Source organism: Sapajus apella, unplaced genomic scaffold (genome assembly GCF_009761245.1).
Source record: "Sapajus apella isolate SASKATOON/1434 unplaced genomic scaffold, GSC_monkey_1.0 scaffold3, whole genome shotgun sequence".
Lineage (NCBI taxonomy): Eukaryota > Metazoa > Chordata > Mammalia > Primates > Cebidae > Sapajus > Sapajus apella.
Window position 1 is genome coordinate 24,934,045 of NW_022436943.1, and position 18,242 is coordinate 24,952,286.

The 18,242-nt window shown below is 42.6% G+C and overlaps 1 protein-coding gene across 2 annotated transcripts in view; it reads left to right on the forward strand.

Moving 5' to 3' along the window:
- Positions 1-11,215: 11,215 nt before the first annotated feature.
- The window catches only part of UBE2W (ubiquitin conjugating enzyme E2 W), an 82,960-nt gene continuing 75,933 nt past the window's right edge, over positions 11,216-18,242 (forward strand). The window contains exon 1 of one of the 2 annotated variants that reach the window (XM_032251177.1): positions 11,216-11,332. In XM_032251177.1, the coding sequence (XP_032107068.1) occupies positions 11,231-11,332 (102 nt within the window). In that variant the 5' untranslated portion in view covers positions 11,216-11,230. The remainder of the gene's footprint in view (positions 11,333-18,242) is intronic. The other variant, XM_032251171.1, reaches the window with a different exon arrangement.

Here is an 18,242-nt window from a genome sequence, read left to right on the forward strand (position 1 = left end):
TTTTTTTTTTTTTTTGAGAGGGAGTTTCACTCTTGTTGCCCAGGCTGGAGTGCAATGGTGTGATCTCAGCTCACTACAACCTCCACCTCCCAGGTTCAAGTGATTCTCCTGCCTCAGCCTCCCGAGTAGCTGGGATTACAGGCAGCCACCACTATGCTCAGTTAATTTTGTATTTTTAGTAGAGATGGGGTTTCTCTCTCCATGTTTGTCAGGCTGGTCTCAAACTCCTGACCTTACGTGATTCACCCACCGTGGCCTCCCAAAGTGCTGGGATTACAGGTGTGAACCACACCTTGCCCCTTCTTTTTTTTTTTTTTTTTGAGACAGAGTCTTGCTCTGTTGCCCAGCCTGGAGTGCAGTAGCAAGATCTTAGCTCACTGCAACCTCTGCCTCCCGGGTTTAAGCGATTCTTCTGCCTCCACCTCCCGAATAGCTGGGATTACAGGCATGCACCAGCACACCTGGCTAATTTTGGTATTTTTAGTAGAGATGGGGTTTCACTATGTTGGTCAGGTTGGTCTTGAACTCCTGACCTTGTGATTCATCCGCCTTGGCCTCCCAAAGTGCTGGGATGACAGGTGTGAGCCACCGCGCCCAGCCCCCATACTTTCTTTTTTCCATCATCTGTTGTTGGCCACCTAGGTTGATTCTCTATTTGGGCTGTGGTGAATAGTGCTGCAATAAACCCAGGGTTCTAGATGTCTCTTTGCTATAATTACTTCCATTCTTTTGGACAAATTCCCAGTAGAGGGATTGCTGGATCATATGTTAGTTCTATTTTTGTTTTTTTGAGGGACTTCCATCCTGTTCTCCATAGTGGTTGTATTAGTTTGTATTCCCATTGTGTATAAAAGTTCCCCTTTCTCTGCATTTTTACCAGTGTTTGTTACTTTTTTTCTTTGATAGCCATTGTAACTGTGGTGAGTTGATACTTCATTGTGGTTTTGATTTGCATTTCCCTTATGATTAATGATGCTGAGCATTTTTTTGTATATGTGTTGGCCATTTCTTCTTTTGTGAAATATTTGTTCAGATCATTTGCTCTTTTTTTTTTTTTTTTAAGACAAAGTCTCACTCTGTCAACCCAGGCTGGAGTGCGGTGTTGTGATCTTACTGCAACCTCTGCCTCTAAGGTTCAAGCAATTCTCCTTCCTCAGCCTCCCAAGTAGCTGGGAATACAGGAGCATACTGCCATGCCTTGCTAATTTTTTGGGGGTTTAGTAGAGACGAGGTTTGACTGTGTTGCCCAGGCTGGTCTCAAACTCCTGAGCTCAGGCAATCCACCCGCCTTAGCTTCTCAAAGTGCTGGGATTACAGGTGTGAGCCACAATGCCTGTCTTGCTCATTTTAAAAATCAGATTGTTTGGAGTTCTTTTGCTGTTGAGATGTTTCCATTTCAAGCTGGGCGTGGTAGCTCACACCTATAATCCCAGCACTTTGAGAGGCTGAGGCAGGAGGATTGCTTGTATCAAGGAGTTGAAGATCAGCCTGGGCAACATAGTGAGACTTCTTTCTACAAAAAAAATAAAAAATTAGCCAGGTGCAGCTGTGTGCACCTGCAGTCTCAGGTACTCAGGAGGTTGAGGTAGGAGAATCGCTTGATCCTGGGTGGTTGAGATGGTGAGCTGTGATCATGCCACTACACTCCAGCCTGGACGACAGAATGAGACCCTGTCTCAAAAAATAAAATTAAATTGAGTTAAAAAGTTTGCTTCTTGTATATTCTAGATATTAATACCCTGATTAGTTTGCAGATATTTTCTCCCATTCTGTAGGTTGTGTTTTAACTCTGTTGATTGCTTTCCTTGCTGTGCAGAAGCTTTGTAGTTTGATATAATCCCATTTGTTTATTTTTGCTTTTGTTACCTGTGCTTTTGAGGTCTTATTCATAAACCTCTTCCCAGACCAATGCTCAGAAGCAGTTCCACTATGTCTTCTAATAGTTTTAAGATTTTGAATATTACATTTTGGCCTTTGATCCATTTTGAGTTAATTTTTATATAGGGTGAAAGATGGGGGTCTAATTTCATAAACTAATTTATTTTTTTTTCTTTTTGAGACAGGGTCTCACTCTGTTGCCCAGGCTGGAGTGCAGTGGCACAATCATGGCTCATTGCAGCCTCAATTTCCTGGGCCCAAGCGATCCTCCCACCTCAGCCTCCAAGTAACTGGGACTACAGATGTGTGCCACCATGCCTGTCTGATTTTTTAATTTTTGTAGTGACAGGGTCTTGCTGTGTTGCCCAGCCTGGTCTCAAACTCTTGGGTTCAACTGATCCTCCTGCCTCAGCCTTTCAAAGTGCTGGGATTACAGGTGTGATCCACTGTGCCCAGCCTAGTTTCTTTCTTTTGCATATGGATATCCAGTTTCCCCAGCATCATTTACTGAAGAGACTGGCTTTTCCTTGTTGAGTATTCTTGGCACCTTTGTCAAGAATAAGTTGGTTGTAGATATGTGGATTAATTTCTGGGTTCTCTATTCTGTTCCATTGGTCTGTGTGTCTGTTTTTATGCCAGTAGCATGCTGTTTTTGTTACTACAACTTTGTAATATTTTTTGAGGTCTGGTAGTATGGATACTTCCAGCTTTGTTCTTTTTGCTCAAGATTCCCTTGGTGTTTGGGGTCTTTTGTGGTTCCATATACATTTTAGAGTTTTTTGCCCTCTATTTTTGTGAAGAATGCCATTGGGATTTAGATAGGGATTGGACTGACTCTGAAGTTTGCTTTGAGTAGTATGGTCATTTTAATAATATTAATTCTTCTGATCCATGAGCATGGGATGTCTCTCAGTTTGTTTGTGTTATCTTCAGTTTCTTCTATTTGTGTTTTGTAGTTTTCCTTATAGAGGCCTCTCACTCATTGGTTAAATTTATTCCTAGGTATTTTATTTTATTTTTTGTAGCTACTATAAATTGTACTTCTTGAATTCCTTTTCAGCTAGTTCATTGTTCATGTATAGAAACACTACTGATTTTTGTACATTAATTTTGTGTTCTGTAACTTTAATTTACCAATTCTAAGAGTTTTTGGAAGAGTCTAGGTTTTTTTGATATATAAGATATGACATCTGCAAACAGGGACAATTTGACTTCCTCTTTTCCAATTTGGATGCCTTTTATTGCCTTTTTTTTTTTTTTTAAATAAGATGGGGTTTCACCACGTTGGTCAGGCTGGTCTTGAACTCACGACCTCAGGTGATCTGCCCACCTCAGCCTCCAAAGTGCTTGGATTACAGGTGTGAGCCACCACACCCAGCCTGCTTTTTTTTTTGAGATGGAGTTTCGGTCTTGTCACCATGCTGGAGTGCAGTGGTGCAGTCTCTGCTCGCTGCAATCTCTGCCTCTTGGATTCAAGCAATTCTCCTGCATCAGCCTCCCAAGTAGCTGGGACTACAGGCATGTACAACCATGCCCAGCTAATTTTTTTGTATTTTTAGTAGAGATGGGGTTCCACGCCAGCTAATTTTTTGTGTTTTTAGTAGAGACAAGGTTTCACCGTGTTAGCCAGAATGGTCTCGGTCTCCTGACCTCATGAGAGCTGCCCTCAGCCTCCCAAAGTGCTGGGATTACAGGTGTGAGCCACTGCACCAGCCATGCCTTTGATTTCTTTCTCTTGCCTAAATGCTCTGGCTCCAACGTTGAAATTTTGTCTATAGTAAGCTCTGTTTAAAGTGTCTTTGTCCATTTGAGCTATTATAACAAAATGCCATCACTAGGCAGCTTATAAACAACAGAAACTTATTTCTCACAGTTCTAGAGGCTAGAAAATCTAAGATCAAGACACTGGAAGATTCAGTGTCTAATGAGGGTCCACTTACTGGTTCATGGACAGCCATCTTTTTGCTGTGCCTCACATAGTGGGAATTGTGAGGGTCTTTATGCTTTATGAGGTTTTTTGGTTTGTTTGTTTTTATTTTTGTTTTGTTTTTGAGATGGAGTTTCACTCTTGTTGCCTAGGCTGGAGTGCAGTGGCACGATTTAGGCTCACTGCAACCTCTGCCTACCAGGTTCAAGCAATTCTCCTGCCTCAGTCTCCCGAGTAGCTGGGATTACAGGGATGCATCAACATGCCTGGCAAATTTTTGTGCTTTTAGTAGAGACAGGGTTTCACAATGTTGGTCAGGCTGGTCTTGAACTCCTGACTGCAGATGATCCACCTGCCTTGGTCTCCCAAGTGCTGGGATTACAGGCGTGAGCCACAGCACCCGGCCATGAGGTCTTTTTTATAAGGGCACTAATCCCATTCTTGAAGGCTGCACTTTATGATATAATCCCATCTAATTCTATTACTTCAGAGGTTAAGAGTTCAACATGTGAATTTAAAGGGGACATAAACATTCAGACCATAGCACAGTGTCTGCCCAGGCTCTTTTATGTTCATAAGTGATAGGAAATTTGAGAATATTGGCAGAGGTATTTCTCAGTCACTGTCACATACCTTATTCCTTATCTCCAGTCAACATTGCACCCGCTTCCTGGACAGAGAGCACTGAGTAATGAGGAAGGAAAACTAGTAATGAGGAAGGAAAACCGCATCTCAAAGCAGTATCTAGCGGTGCTATGCAATTCACAAAGGCCCTTCACATCCATGATCTTATTTAGACCCCATCACAAACCATGTGTTGGAAATTTTATTCTCACTTTAAAAATAAAGAAGCTAAAGTTTAAAGAAATTTAAATGACCAACTCCAGATCGTGGAGCTAACAGGAAGCTTAGTGAGGAATCAAGCCTTTGCCTTTTCTGATACATGTGAAACAGAGATCAGGCAAACAAGGGGCACAAAATAGAGACGGGAAAGCTAGGCAGGATAAGGAAGAACTGTCTGGCAGGGACAAAATCACTAGGGCCGCCATGGTCTCTAAGGAGCAAAGAAAGGACAAAAATGTATTTGAGTAGTGAAGAACTTAAGAGCAGGTTGAAAGTGGGGCAATATAAATTATGATGACACATTATGAAACTTTTTGACAAGGAAAATAATTGATGTGGTAAATTTCAAAGAAATCATTGACCACCCATTTTACAGATGAAAAAATTCAGACTCAGGGAGATGCCTAACCAGCCCTAGGTCTCATCACTGATGGGAGAGCCAGGCTTAAGGCCATCCAGGATTCATAATTATACCAGAGTTAAAATATTACAATGGGCTGGACGTGATGGCTCACGCCTATAATCCCAGCACTTTGGGAGGCTGAGGCAGGTGCATCATGAGGTTGGGAGTTCAAGACCAGCCTGACCAACACGGAGAAAACCTTGTCTCTACTAAAAACACAAAAGTAGCCGGGCTGGTGGCGCATGCCTATAATCCTAGTTACTTGGGAGGCTGAGGCAGGAGAATCACTTGAACCTGGGAGATGGAGGTTGTGGTGAGCCATGCTTACGCCATTGCACTCCAGCCTGGACAACAAGAGTGAAACCTCTAAAAAAAAAAAAAAAAAAATGTACGTACCATAAACTTCACCCACTGTAAGTGTTCAATTAGTTTAATACATTTACGTGTCTGGGTAATCATCACTACAATCTACTTTTAGAATATTTCCATCACACCAAAAAGAAAACATTGAAATAGTTCTGCAGTGGTAAATAAATAGCTATTGACCTCAGACCCCCAAAGAACTTCCTGGTCATAGCATCTCAACCACCCCACAACCTGGAATTCCCCATGATCCAACTAAGGATACCCAGCCCTCTCAGCAGAGACTTTTCAGGACCCCACACTGGTAATAAGCAGTCTCTGTTTTTCTAAATGGTTGGTACTTGTGACGCACCTGTTGTTAAACAAATTTAGTATCATTTGTGGGAGGGATTAAGATGAGCACTCAACCCTTCTGGTTCCCAATCCACAGCTTTTCACACAGCATCTTGATTTTCAGGAAGACCAGAAAACAAACAACTGAACAAGAAGAGAGCAAGTGTTATGAAATTATGTCTCAAAAAAAAAAAAAAAAGAGAGAGACGTTTTAGAAGGGCAAGAGATTGAGCTGGTATCTATCTACATCTCTTCATGAAAAGTGTTATTTTTTTCCCATAGTCCAGCTTTTTTTTTTTTTTTCTTTTTTTTCTGAGATGGAATCTCACTCTGTCTCCCAGGCTGGAATGCAATGGCACCATCTTGGCTCACTGCAACCTCCGCTTTTTGGGTTTAAGTGATTCCGCTGCCTCAGCCTCCCAATTAGCTGGAATTACAAGTGTTCTCACCATGCCTAGCTAATTTTTTGTATTTTTAGTAGAGATGGGGTTTCACTGTGTTGCTCAGGCTGGTCTTGAACTCCTGACTCAAGTGATCAACCTGCTTCAGCCTCCCAAAGTGCTAGGATGACAGGTGTGACCCACCACGCCTGGCCTAAAATCCAGCTTCTATACAAGGGAAAGGTGATTTTTTTTTTTTTTTTGAGACAGAGTCCCCCTGTTGCCCAGGCTGAAGTGCAGTGGTGCAATCTCGGCTCACTGTAACCACTGCCTCTTGGGTTCAAGCAATTCTCCTGCCTCAGCCACCAAGTAGCTGGGATTACAGGCGCGTGCCATCATGCCTGGCTAATTTTTGTATTTTTAGTAGAGACATGGTTTCACCATGTGGGCCAGGCTGGTCTCGAACTCCTGACGTCAGGTGATCCACCCTCCTCAGCCTTCCAAAGTGCTGGGATTACAGGTGTGAGCCACCGTGCCTAGCCTTATCTTGAGGTTTATACACCTCTGCTGCTAATCTAATGGATAAACTTTTTTTGTGGTTGGGGAGTAGGGGGACAGGGCCTCATTCTCACCTAGGCTGGAGTGCAATAGCATGATCACAGTTAACTGCAGCCTTGACATCTTTGGCTCAAGTGATCCTCTCAGCTCAGCCTCCCAAGTAGTAGGCATGCACCACCATGCGTGGCTAATTTTTTTGTAGAGATGGGGTCTTGCTATGTTGCCCAGGCTGGTCTGAAACTCCTGGGCGCAAGTGATCGTCCTGCCTCAGCATCCCCAAATGCTTGGATTACAGGCATGAGCCACCATGCTGGCCCTGGTGGGTGAACTTCTAAGGGTCAGGTAACTTCCTGAAACACAAATTTTCATGGGTATGTGTATTTTTCTGTGGAGTGGATCCATGGTTTTCTTTTGATTTTTAAAGAGATCCATGGCAAAAAAGTAAATAAGGAACCACAGTCTTTTCAAGTAATAGCTTGCTATGACCATGTTTGGTAAGAGGTCTAGGGGAGAAATAAGGAATGTCAGGGCTGCAGACATGGGTAAAGAACTCTTGCTAGAGAGGGGCAAAGACAGGGAATAAAATAAAAGTTTTCCTGATTCACAATTTTCTTTGCAAACTATATATGTATATAAATCAACTATTTTTGACATGTAGAATAAGTCACACTCAAAATAAGTCACACATACAAACCATTGTTATTTTGTTCACTTTCTTTGTCCTTTATCAGAAGATTTAAATGAAATGACTGGGATTTAAAATTATTTTAAAAAATACACTTTTGCTTTGTAGATATGCTTTTGTTATCACTCAATTATGAATATAGAATTTTTGCTACTTTATGAAATCCCATCTATATTTCAACTGGATTACATTAGCATTTTAAAATTGTTAACCAAAACCCTCTCTACTTCCCAGTATTTCTACATAAATTACAATGAAACCAAGTTCATTCCTTAATATATTTACAAAAGTGATTTTTAAACTCAAAATGGTATGTCATTCCCATTGCATTTTATCTTAGACTTTTTAACATGGTATTTTAGACAAATCATGTAAAATTTTGATTGTCTTTAATAGATTCATGGAATTTGAAATCTGGAAGAAACTGTAAAGATTATGCAGTCTGACTTGCTCATTTTATTAATCAGGAAAGAAACCCAGAAAGATTAGAAGCCTCACTGAAGCTAGCTAATGACAAAGCTAAGATAAGAATGCAAGCCTTGGATTCTTAGTTTGGTGCCTTTTCCAAAATCCAATAAACAAACTGTTGGTGGCAGAACTGCCTCCACTTCTCTGCTGAGATCAGCCCCGAGGAGACTAAGAACAAACGACTCTGTGGAGGCGTAGACTCAATCAAGTACTCGCCAACTCTGTCTTTTCAAGTTTCAACAAACAAATGTTCACAGGACTGCTTCTGACTTTCTAGTTTAATAAATCACTAGAACAAAAGCATTCATAAATCACATTACCCATTGTAGCATTTACCCAGTAGTCCCTTTGTGGGTCCTTTAATGTTACCAGACTATTTGGTTTCCCATATTTCCTTTTCTTTACTGGCAGAAAGTCCAGATGCTAGTTTAGACCTCTCTGTCTCAAGCTCTTTCTTTATCTTGGAAGGGAAGATCTCAGGCACATACACAGCTTGTGTATGTCCGGATTTTTTTTCTTCCAGGGAAGTGGAGATGTGGGTAGTTTGTGAGATGAGAAAAAAATCTCCTCCTTGTCACCCAATGGTCATTTCTAATTGCTGTGGAAATGAAAAACTGAACATCATTATCAAATCTAACAATAATAACAATTCCTTAATATTCTCTAATATCTATTCTATAATTTTCTCCAGGTGTCTCAAAAATATCTTTTTTACAGTTTGTTTGAATCTAGATCCAAACAATGTTAACATATGCATTTGTTCAATATATCCCTTAAGTGGCCAAGCACAGTGGCTCACGACTGTAATCCCAGCACTTTGGGAGGCTGAGGCAGGTGGATCACTTGAAGTCAGGAGTTGGACAGCAGTCTGGGCAACATGGTGAAACCTGGTCTCTACTAAAAATACATAAAGTTAGCCAGGTGTGGTGGCACATGCCTGTAGTCCCAGCTACTAAGGAGGCCGAGGCAGGAGAATCATGTGAGCCACTGCAGCTGCAATAAACCAAGATCTCACCACTGCACTCTAGCCTGGGTGACAGAGTGAGACTCTGTCTCAAAAAAAAAAAAAAAAAAAATATATATATATATATATATCTTAATTACATATGTTGCTATTAAGAATATCCAGTAAGGATATGGGAAACTTTAACTTCATTATCACTGAATTATTTTCCAAAGTGATTGTATTAGTTTTACTCCCATAGAGTTTATGAGAGCTCTACTTCCTCTCTCACTTGTGGTATCCTCAGAATTATTTTTTTGAGATGACAGGACAGAGTCTTGCTCTGTCACCTAGACTGGAGTGCAGTGGCATATCCTGTCAGGCATTTTAACTTTTGCCTATCTGACAGTAATGACAGTAAGCCTTGCTCTGTAGACATATGCGCCTAGTCTTTAAACAGTGCATAATCGTGTCTTAGATACTAATATTACATGCTTACTGGAGATAATTATATACCCCCCCCCCACAGCATCTGTAAGTCACTGTTTTGGCTCCTATGTCAGGATCTTTTTATTAAATATTAAGAAGGAGGAAGACAGGTTATTATGTGCTATTTCATATTACCTAGAAAGGATATGACTGCCATTGACTTTTCCCTCCCATGAAGATGCTTTTCACATATATGTAACCCAAGGGATCAGATATTGCTTCCACTGTGATGAGTGTCAGAATTCTTGTAACTTTTTTCCTTATTACTATCAGTCATGGCAGGTTGTTGGCTCTGATGATGTCATAATGCTTTGTTTGTAGGGTCATCCAATGCCACTTTTTCCACAGGAACAATCAAGCTTTTAGGCAAAGTGAACCTTGGACGGTAAAATCTGATCTTCTGAGGTCACAGGAATAAAGATATCTCAAACGAAATATACTGGAAAGTTCTTCTGTAAGCTTTCCTCTTTCATTGGGATATGTGGATTTCCTCACTGTTGTAATGTTGATGACACAATGGGGCTAACACTGGATATGCTTCCCGTTGATTCCGGTTTACCAAGAGCATCCAAACATCCCTCAAGGACACAGTCACTTTGCACAACAAAGGGAAAATCCGCTCTTCTGGCAATAGGGTAGACGTCTGAGAGAGGGGAGGGTATACCACCATAACTTCTCTAATGATGGATAGTATGTTTAATATTATACCATAGACTAACTGGCGTATTTTAAAGATCTTTTTAAACACATTTCAGATTAGAGAAGTTCCAAAGAATGTTATCTATTTTAAGAGTGTGAGTGATATTCTACATTGCATTTATATCTTAAAGAAATTTCTAAAAAGAAAGCCGAGTCAATAAAATGACAGATTTTAAGCCTTCATTCTGGTAACATAAAGACTTCTACTCATTGTGTCTGCCACCTTAAGTTTTAAAGATAGAGCATGAGGTGCAGGCTTTTGGCTTCCATTTTCCTCTTATAAACCAATGACATCTTCAGTTCCAGAATAGCTTTTTTCAAACGTGACTTCTGATAAATGTTGGCAGAACTGGTGCATTCCTAAAATAAATTATGTATGCTCAGCTTTCCCTACCCAAGTTAATCCCTAAATGACCACAAAACTGCCCACCACGAAATAGGCTTAAGAGAAATCTGGACATAATGGCATAAGCGTATATTATAACATGACATTGGCATATTTAAAAAAAATTAATGCCTAGGGTCAACTCGCTAATCAAATTTAGACTGCCCCAACAACCGTAACTATTGTTGATACATGTGAAGTTTAAAACTGAAGGGCTGGGGTAAGGGGCAGAAACTGTACACAACATACAAACTTCCAAATTTTATCTCCTTTTTCAGGCAAGTTTCAGCTCCACAAATCTAAATACCCTCGCCTTTAAAATATCAGTGTTGTTCTGCTCTTAAATCTTCATCCCGTTGTACAAGGAAACCTATGTCTCTCTTCCCCAAATTAAGAATACTAGAAGCCGTCACAGGAAGACTTTGTCTCAAAAAAAAAATCCCCCAAGAAACCTTTCAAGTCTCCAAAGACCAGAAAGTAGCTGCGCAGGAAGTTTTATGGGGCCCCAAGGCTCTGAGAGTGGGTTTGGTAGCATGGAAAACACATCCCAAGGGAAAAATCTGTACCGCACAGCTGTGGTTGGAAAAACAAAACGAACAGAAAAAAGCTGCGCAGATCCGGACGTCATAAGGATTTCGCGGTGCAGACGAAGAAAACAACCGTAGCCGAGTCAAAACTGGAGCCGTGTGTCCTCGATAACGAGTAAACGAGGGCCGGAGTCGGGACTGACGAGTCAGACTGTGACCGAAGGTACTCACACCGCCATTTACCGTGCCCTCGCCCCGCCCCGCGGTCCCTCCTCCCGTCCGCCTAGTGTGCTAGCCAATCCCCTCGCGCTATCCCCTTCCCATCACAGACCCCGCCCCCGCGCTGGAGATGTTGAGCCCCCGCGGCCTGACGCGAGCACGGCAGCTCCGCCCCCTGCGTCTCTGGCCTCGCCGGCCTTGGGGGGATGGTTCCATCATGGCGTCAATGCAGGTGAGAGGAGTTTGCTGCATCTGGGCGGGCCAGGGAGCCGCCAAGGGGGTGCCAGCGTTCGGGCGGGGGCGGTGTCCGCGATTCGGGGACACCCGGGAGGGTTCGGGATCGGTCCGGTGGTCTGTTTTCCCTCCACTCAAGGCGTCGGGGGAGGGGTGAGAGGCGGCGAGAAGCGTTGGGTGGGGGGTGGTGCGGTATCCGTCGGTCGAAGCGGACACCAGCAGACTGGGAAGTTGGGTGATAAAGGAGGCTTGGGGGAGAAAGGGCGAAGTCTGGCGTTCCGGTCTCAGAATCCGCTCCGCGCACACACAGACATACACGGGCGCTGCCAGTCTGCTGCCCGCCAGCCCCACGGTTGCGTTTCCCCCGCTGTCCCTGGCCCGACCGAAACAGCTGCGCCCGCGGTTGTTGCCGGGGCACAGGCGGCGAGGGGCTGAGTGTTGGGGAGCCGAGAAGGCGTCTCCGAAGAAGGCGGCTGGCTGCAGACGGCGCTCAGCGGCCTCTGCTCCGGCCTCCCACGCCGGGCCTCTCTTCTTCCCTTTGACTCTTAATTCTGTGCTCGTGGGTACCTTCTCTTTCCATCTGCACCGGCATTCACACTGACATTCCTCCAGCAGTCCACTGTCTCCTTCCTCTCGAAGCTGCCCCGAGTCCACCGCCTGATGGACGATCTCCTGAGAGCCGAGTCCTCAGCCCCCTTAAACCTCTAGGGATAGTTCGCCCTCTATTTTGTTTCCACCTACAATGCCCCACCCTTGCGGTCGCGGTAAGGCTACTTCTTGTTGCCCTTATTACCCAGACCTTTAGTAGAATCTTAATTTGGTAGGAGGCGTTTGTTAACCTGTGTCATTTCTACCCCACTTAGCAAGGCGTGGTTTTCTGGTTTTCCAACTTAATTTACTCCTTTTGCCCGAATCCAGGGAGTTGTTTTATTTATTTATTTATTTTTGCAGGCAAAGATGGCAACCACAATTGTAGTTTTGTAGATATTGACTGTGTTATGTATACCCTGCATTTAATTCGTTAGTGAAGACGAGCAGTATCAAAGGACATAGGAAGAGAAAGTAGAACTCTTAATAGGAGTGTCAGCTGAATACCCTTTAGCATTTTAATAACATCCCCTTGGGTAAAGAGAGAGACCACGTTTTCTTAGAAGTGTTTTTTGCTTTTGTTTCTGGAAGAAGCAAGTCTCTGTTCCCCCTCCTTTTTTTTCTTTTCTCTGCTGAAAGTGTTTTTCTTCCCTTTTTTGCATCTTCTTCCTCTTTTGTATAAATATTTCTTTGCTTGACATTTACTTCTGTGCTTTTGTTATTCCCCTTTCAACCTATTTTCCTTGCAGTATTCTTTTTACCTTTGCTTCTCCCTCTGGACTTGCCTGCAGAACAGAAAAGTTTTATATAACATTTCTAGTTGAAGAGATGTCACGAATGGTGCAGGGAAAAAACAACAATTTCAGGAAACATTATACTTTACACTAGTTTCCCCAGAGACGTTAGAGAAGTTTCGTCATTTGAGGCTGAAAAAGGAACTGTAGAATGCTAGTTGAACAGTAGACGCAATAGGCTACAGGACCACTTAAAGATTTTTATCTGTGTTAAGATTAAAACATTTTTTATGAGTTTAAGATTATCGGTATTAAGATTAAAACGTAATTTGAGGCTAAAGATTAAGATTAAAATCTACAACACTTTTGATAATATTTGACAGGAGAACTTAGTGTGTTATCTGGTTAGATTGTCTGGAAAAGGCAGATTTGTTGCTAAGAGAAGCTGGTAATCTTGAACTTTACATAGTGTCCTAAGCAATGGAAACAAATGCTTGATTGATAGTGCAGTAGTGCATTTTTTTCTGTGCCCTAAGTATTACTACCTCAGACTGTATTATCACTTTTATTTTTGTTTTTGTTTTTGAGACAGAGTCTTGCTCTGTCGCCAGGCGCCAGGCTGGAGTGCAGTGGCACAATGTCGGCTCACTGCACCCTCCGCCTCCCGGTTTCAAGGAATTCTCCTGCCTCAGCCTCCCGAGTAGCTGGGACTGCAGGGGCATACCACCATGCCCAGCTAATTTTTGTATTTTTGGTAGAGACCAGGTTTCACCATGTTGGCCAGGATGGTCTCTATCTCGACTTCGTGATCCGCCCGCCTTGGCCTCTCAAAGTGCTGGGATTACAGGCGTGAGCCACCTCGCCTGGCCTTTATTTATTTATTTTTTTAAGATGGACTCATCCTCTCTCACCCAGGCTGTAGTGCAGTGGCACGATCTCGGCTCATGGCATCCTCCGTTGCCCGGGTTCAAGCGATTCCCCTGCCTCAGCCTCTTGAGTAGCTGGGACTAGAGGCGCATGCCACCGTACCTGGCTCATTTTTTTTGTATTTTTAGTAGTGATGGGGTTTCACCATGTTGGCCGGGATGGTCTCCATCTCCTGACCTCGTAATCGCCTGCCACGGTCTCCCAAAGTGCTGGGATTACAGGTGTGAGCCACTGCCCCTCGGCTGTTTTATCACTTTTTAAAGTTTTTCCTTCACTTATTCTGTCTAAATCTTACCACTCTCTATTCTTCTGTGTTTTCTGGTTAGAGGAATGGAAAACAGATGCTTCCTATTTTTATTAAAATAAAAAATCTTTCCTTTTTATTTGTATTTTAAAATATCTAGTGCAGATTTTTTGGTAGTGTCTTTTTTTTTTGTTACACAGTCCCGCTCTGTCGCCCAGGCTGGAGTGCAGTGGCGCAATCTCTGCTCACTGCAGCCTCCGCCTCAGTCTCCCGAGTAGCTGGGACTACAGGTGTGCACCACCACACCTGTCTGATTTTTTGTATTTTTAGTAGAGACGAGGTTTCACTGTGAGAGCCAGGATGGTCTTGATCCTCTGACCTCGTGATCCGCCCGCCTCGGCCCCCCAAGGTGCTGGGATTACGGGCATCAGCCACTGATGCTGGTAGTATGTTTAAGAAATTTTAATATATATAAGTCAAACTTTTTAAAAGACAGCCCTACTTTTTGTGTGGTTACTCTGTATCTTTGTTGTACAGAGTTTATATCCTATCTTAATGGCAAAGTTTGGCTCTTCTAATTCAATTAGATTATACATAAATCCTCAATCAAATTATCAAATTTGTTTATTCTCTCAGCAGTTATCTTTTGGGGGCCCTCTATGTGTTAGACACTTACCTGGGTGCCACGGTTATAGCAATGAACAAAAGCACACAAGATTTCTGCCTTCTTGGATTTAATAATAAATAGTCTGGTAAGAAGAGACAGATAAGAACAAAATATTTAAGTTAATCGTGTTTTTGTTTTGAGAGGGCATCTCGCTGAGGCTGGAGTACAGCAGCATGATTTCAGCTCACTGCGACCTCCACCCCCAGGGTTCTCAGCCTCCTGAGTAGGTGGAATTACAGGTACTGGCCGCCATGCCCAGCTAATTTTTTTTGTGTCTGTAGTAGAAACTGTGTTTTGCCACATTGGCCAGGCTGGTCTCAGACTCCTGACCTCAGGTGATCCTCCCACCTCGGCCTCCCAAAGTGCTAGGATTACAGGCGTATGCCACTGTGCCTGGCCAATTGTGTAATTATATTAGAAGGTAATAGTACAGTGGAGAAAAAACATGGAAGAAGGTTAGGAAATTGGTATTTTGGGGATTTTAATTAGGAGAAAATGTGAAGTGGAATGACCATGTCCTTACACAAAAAGCTTTTAGTGGATTTCTTTATCTTACCGGCACCAGCATGTTGCTGCTGCTGAAGTTTCTTTATGCTGTAAGAGGAACTGTATTTTTCTTAATGCCATATTATACAAACGTAACATGGAATTTCATTACTTGATAAAAGTTAAATAGTCTCTAAGATCAATGGAGTAAGACAAGTAAGGGTAGACTTTGAATTTCTTATTGGAGAGTACATATTTTGAAGTTGAGCTGGTAACTGCTTTAATGTATTCTGTCAGTGCCTCTCAACCATCTTTAGGTTGTGTCCACATAGAAAATAAATTTTGAGTAGTACACTAAGGTAGATGAGGTTGGGAGGCTAGAAGCACCTGGCAGGCAGCTCCTCATGAAATAACCTGGAATGGGAGATCAGTATTCTGGCACACTTGTAAATGCTGGGGAAGCTCTACTCCCTAATATTGCTAGAGTTCTGCCATATACAATTCAAGGAAGTGGTTTTCAGACTTATGTAATCCCTTTGAGACATTCTTATTCGTTTCTTTTTTTTTTTTCCCCCTTACTGTTGTTTCTAAGAAAAATTCGTGTATCACCAAGTAAGATTACAGTTAAATTATGTTTTAAGAAACCTTTTCTTTTTTTGGAGACAGGGTCTCACTGTGTCACCCAGGCTGGAGTGCAGTGGTATGATCTTGGTTTGCTGTAGTCTTGAGCTCCCTGGGCTCAGGTGATCCTTCCATCTTAGCCTCCTGAGTAGCTGGGACGATAAGCTTTTGTATTTTGTAGAGACAGGTTTCACTGTGTTGCCCAGGCTGATTTTGAACTTCTGGGCTCAAGCAGTCACCTGCCTTGGCCTTCCAGAATTACAGACATGAGCCAATGTGCCCAGCTTCAAGAAACCATTCTTTTTTTTTTTTGAGACAAAGTCTCGCTCTGTTGCCCAGGCTTGAGTGCAGTGGTGCAGTCTTGGCTGACTGCAGCCTCTGCCTCCTGGGTTGAAGCAATTCTCCTGCCTCAGCCTCCTGGGTAGCTGGGACTACGGGTGTGCAGTCTCGCCTGTCTAATTTTTTGTATTTTTAGTAGAGACGAGGTTTCACCGTGTTGACCAGGTTGGTCTTGATCTCCTGACCTTGTGATCTGCCTGCCTTGGCTTCCCAGAGTGCTATTATTGCAGGCATGAGCCACTGCGCCTGGCGAGAAACCATTCTTTTTTTTTTTTTTTTTGAGACAGAGTTTCGCTCTTGTTACCCAGGCTGGAGTGCAATGGCGTGATCTCGGCTCACCGCAACCTCTGCCTCCTGAGTTCAGGCAATTCCCCTGCCTCAGCCTCCTGAGTAGCTGGGACTACAGAGACGCGCCACCATGCCCAGCTAATTTTTTTGTAGTTTTAGTAGAGACGGGGTTTCACTGTGTTGACCAGGATGGTCTCGATCTCTTGACCTTGTGATCCACCCGCCTCGGCCTCCCAAAGTGCTGGGATTACAGGCTTGAACCACCGCGCCCGGCCCGAGAAACCATTCTTAAGAGAATGTTATATTTGTGGTGACACCTAAAATTGACAGTAGTTAAACAGATCTACATTTAGTTTTGGTAATTCTGAAAATCTTAAAATATTACGTGGAAAGTTTCTTGTAGCAAGTTTTTAATTTTATCATTTTAGGGACTGTGATTATTTGGTAGAAACTTTCTATCCCTAAACTGCAAAAGCATTATTTTATTGAAGTGAATTTTTATGTGATTCTAAACTTTTTTTTTTTTTTTTTTTTTTGAGATGGAGTCTCACTGTTGCCCAGGCTGGCGGAGTGCAATGGCAGGATCTCAGCTCACTACAACCTCCGCCTCCTGGGTTCAAGCAGTTCCCTGCCTCAGCCTCCTGAGTAGCTGGGATTACAGGCCACCACACCTGGAAAATTTTTTGTAGTTTTGGGATTTCATTATGTTGGCCAGGCTGGTTTTGAACTCCTGACCTTGTGATCCATGCGCCTTGGCCTCCCAAAGTGCTGGAATTACAGGCATGAGCCACTTTGCCTGGCCGATTCTAAACATTTTTGAAAGTGTAGCAGTATTGAGGTATTCCGTTCTCAGCTGAATCCTAAAATCGTATTTTTTTGTTAAATGCCTCTTTTAAATTTTATTATCGTTTTTTCTTTCCTATGGCTTATTTAATACTATTAAATACTTGGCTTCCTGGATATAATTTCTGATTTTAGAATTTAACTGCTTCATTCAGACTTCTCCTAAATTAGAAATTTAACATATACCCTATATACTTTTCTAATTTGACATTCTAGATATTTTAATTTTAGATACAGCCTCCTGTTACATTGTGTCTTAAGATCTTAGAAAGTCAGTGCATGGTAGTTGATGTTTGTCAACTCTAAAAACAGTATAATAATTGAGAGAAATGGTCAGTTGAATTACTCTTGTGAATTTTCTGCATTTACTTCCTCTCTTACCTAGCTGGGTCTTAGACTATTAACTGTCAGTTTGGCTGGATGGAAGGAGGAGGTTGAGATTTAATGACAGCAGATAAAGTATGAATGTGTGCTTATTTTCAGACTTAGAAATAATGCATTATTTTGGATTATTCACAGCTTTTTAAAGTTTTTCTCTCTGAGATAGGGTCTCAATCTATCACCTAAGCTGGAGTGCAATGACACGGCCTTGGCTCATAGCACCCTTGTCCTCCTCGGCTCAGGTGATCCTCCCTCTTCAGACTCCCAGGCAGCTGGAACTACAGACATGCCACCATGCCTGGCTAATTTTTGTATTTTTTGTAGAGATGGTGTTTTGTTGCCCTGTTTGCCCATGTTGCCCATTTGCCCACCTTGGCCTCCTAAACTGCTGTGATTATTACAGGATGAGCCATTGCGCCTGGCCCATAGCTCTTTACTCAGGTAATTGGCTATAACGACTGAGAGAGATAGAATATGGGCTCTTACTGATATTACTCTTATAGTAGTCATATTGCCTTGACCGATACCACATCTGTTTGTTGATGTCATTATGAAAGGGTTACAACATAATAACAAGTTAGAAAATGGGCCAGATGTGCTGGCTTAAGCCTGTAATCCCAGCACTTTGGGAGACCAAGGTGGGCGGATCTCCTGGGTTCAGGGGTTCAAGACCAGCCTGGCCAACATGTTGAAACCTCATTTCTACTAAAAATACACACACACACACACACACACACACACACACACACACACACACACACACACACACACACACACACACACACACACA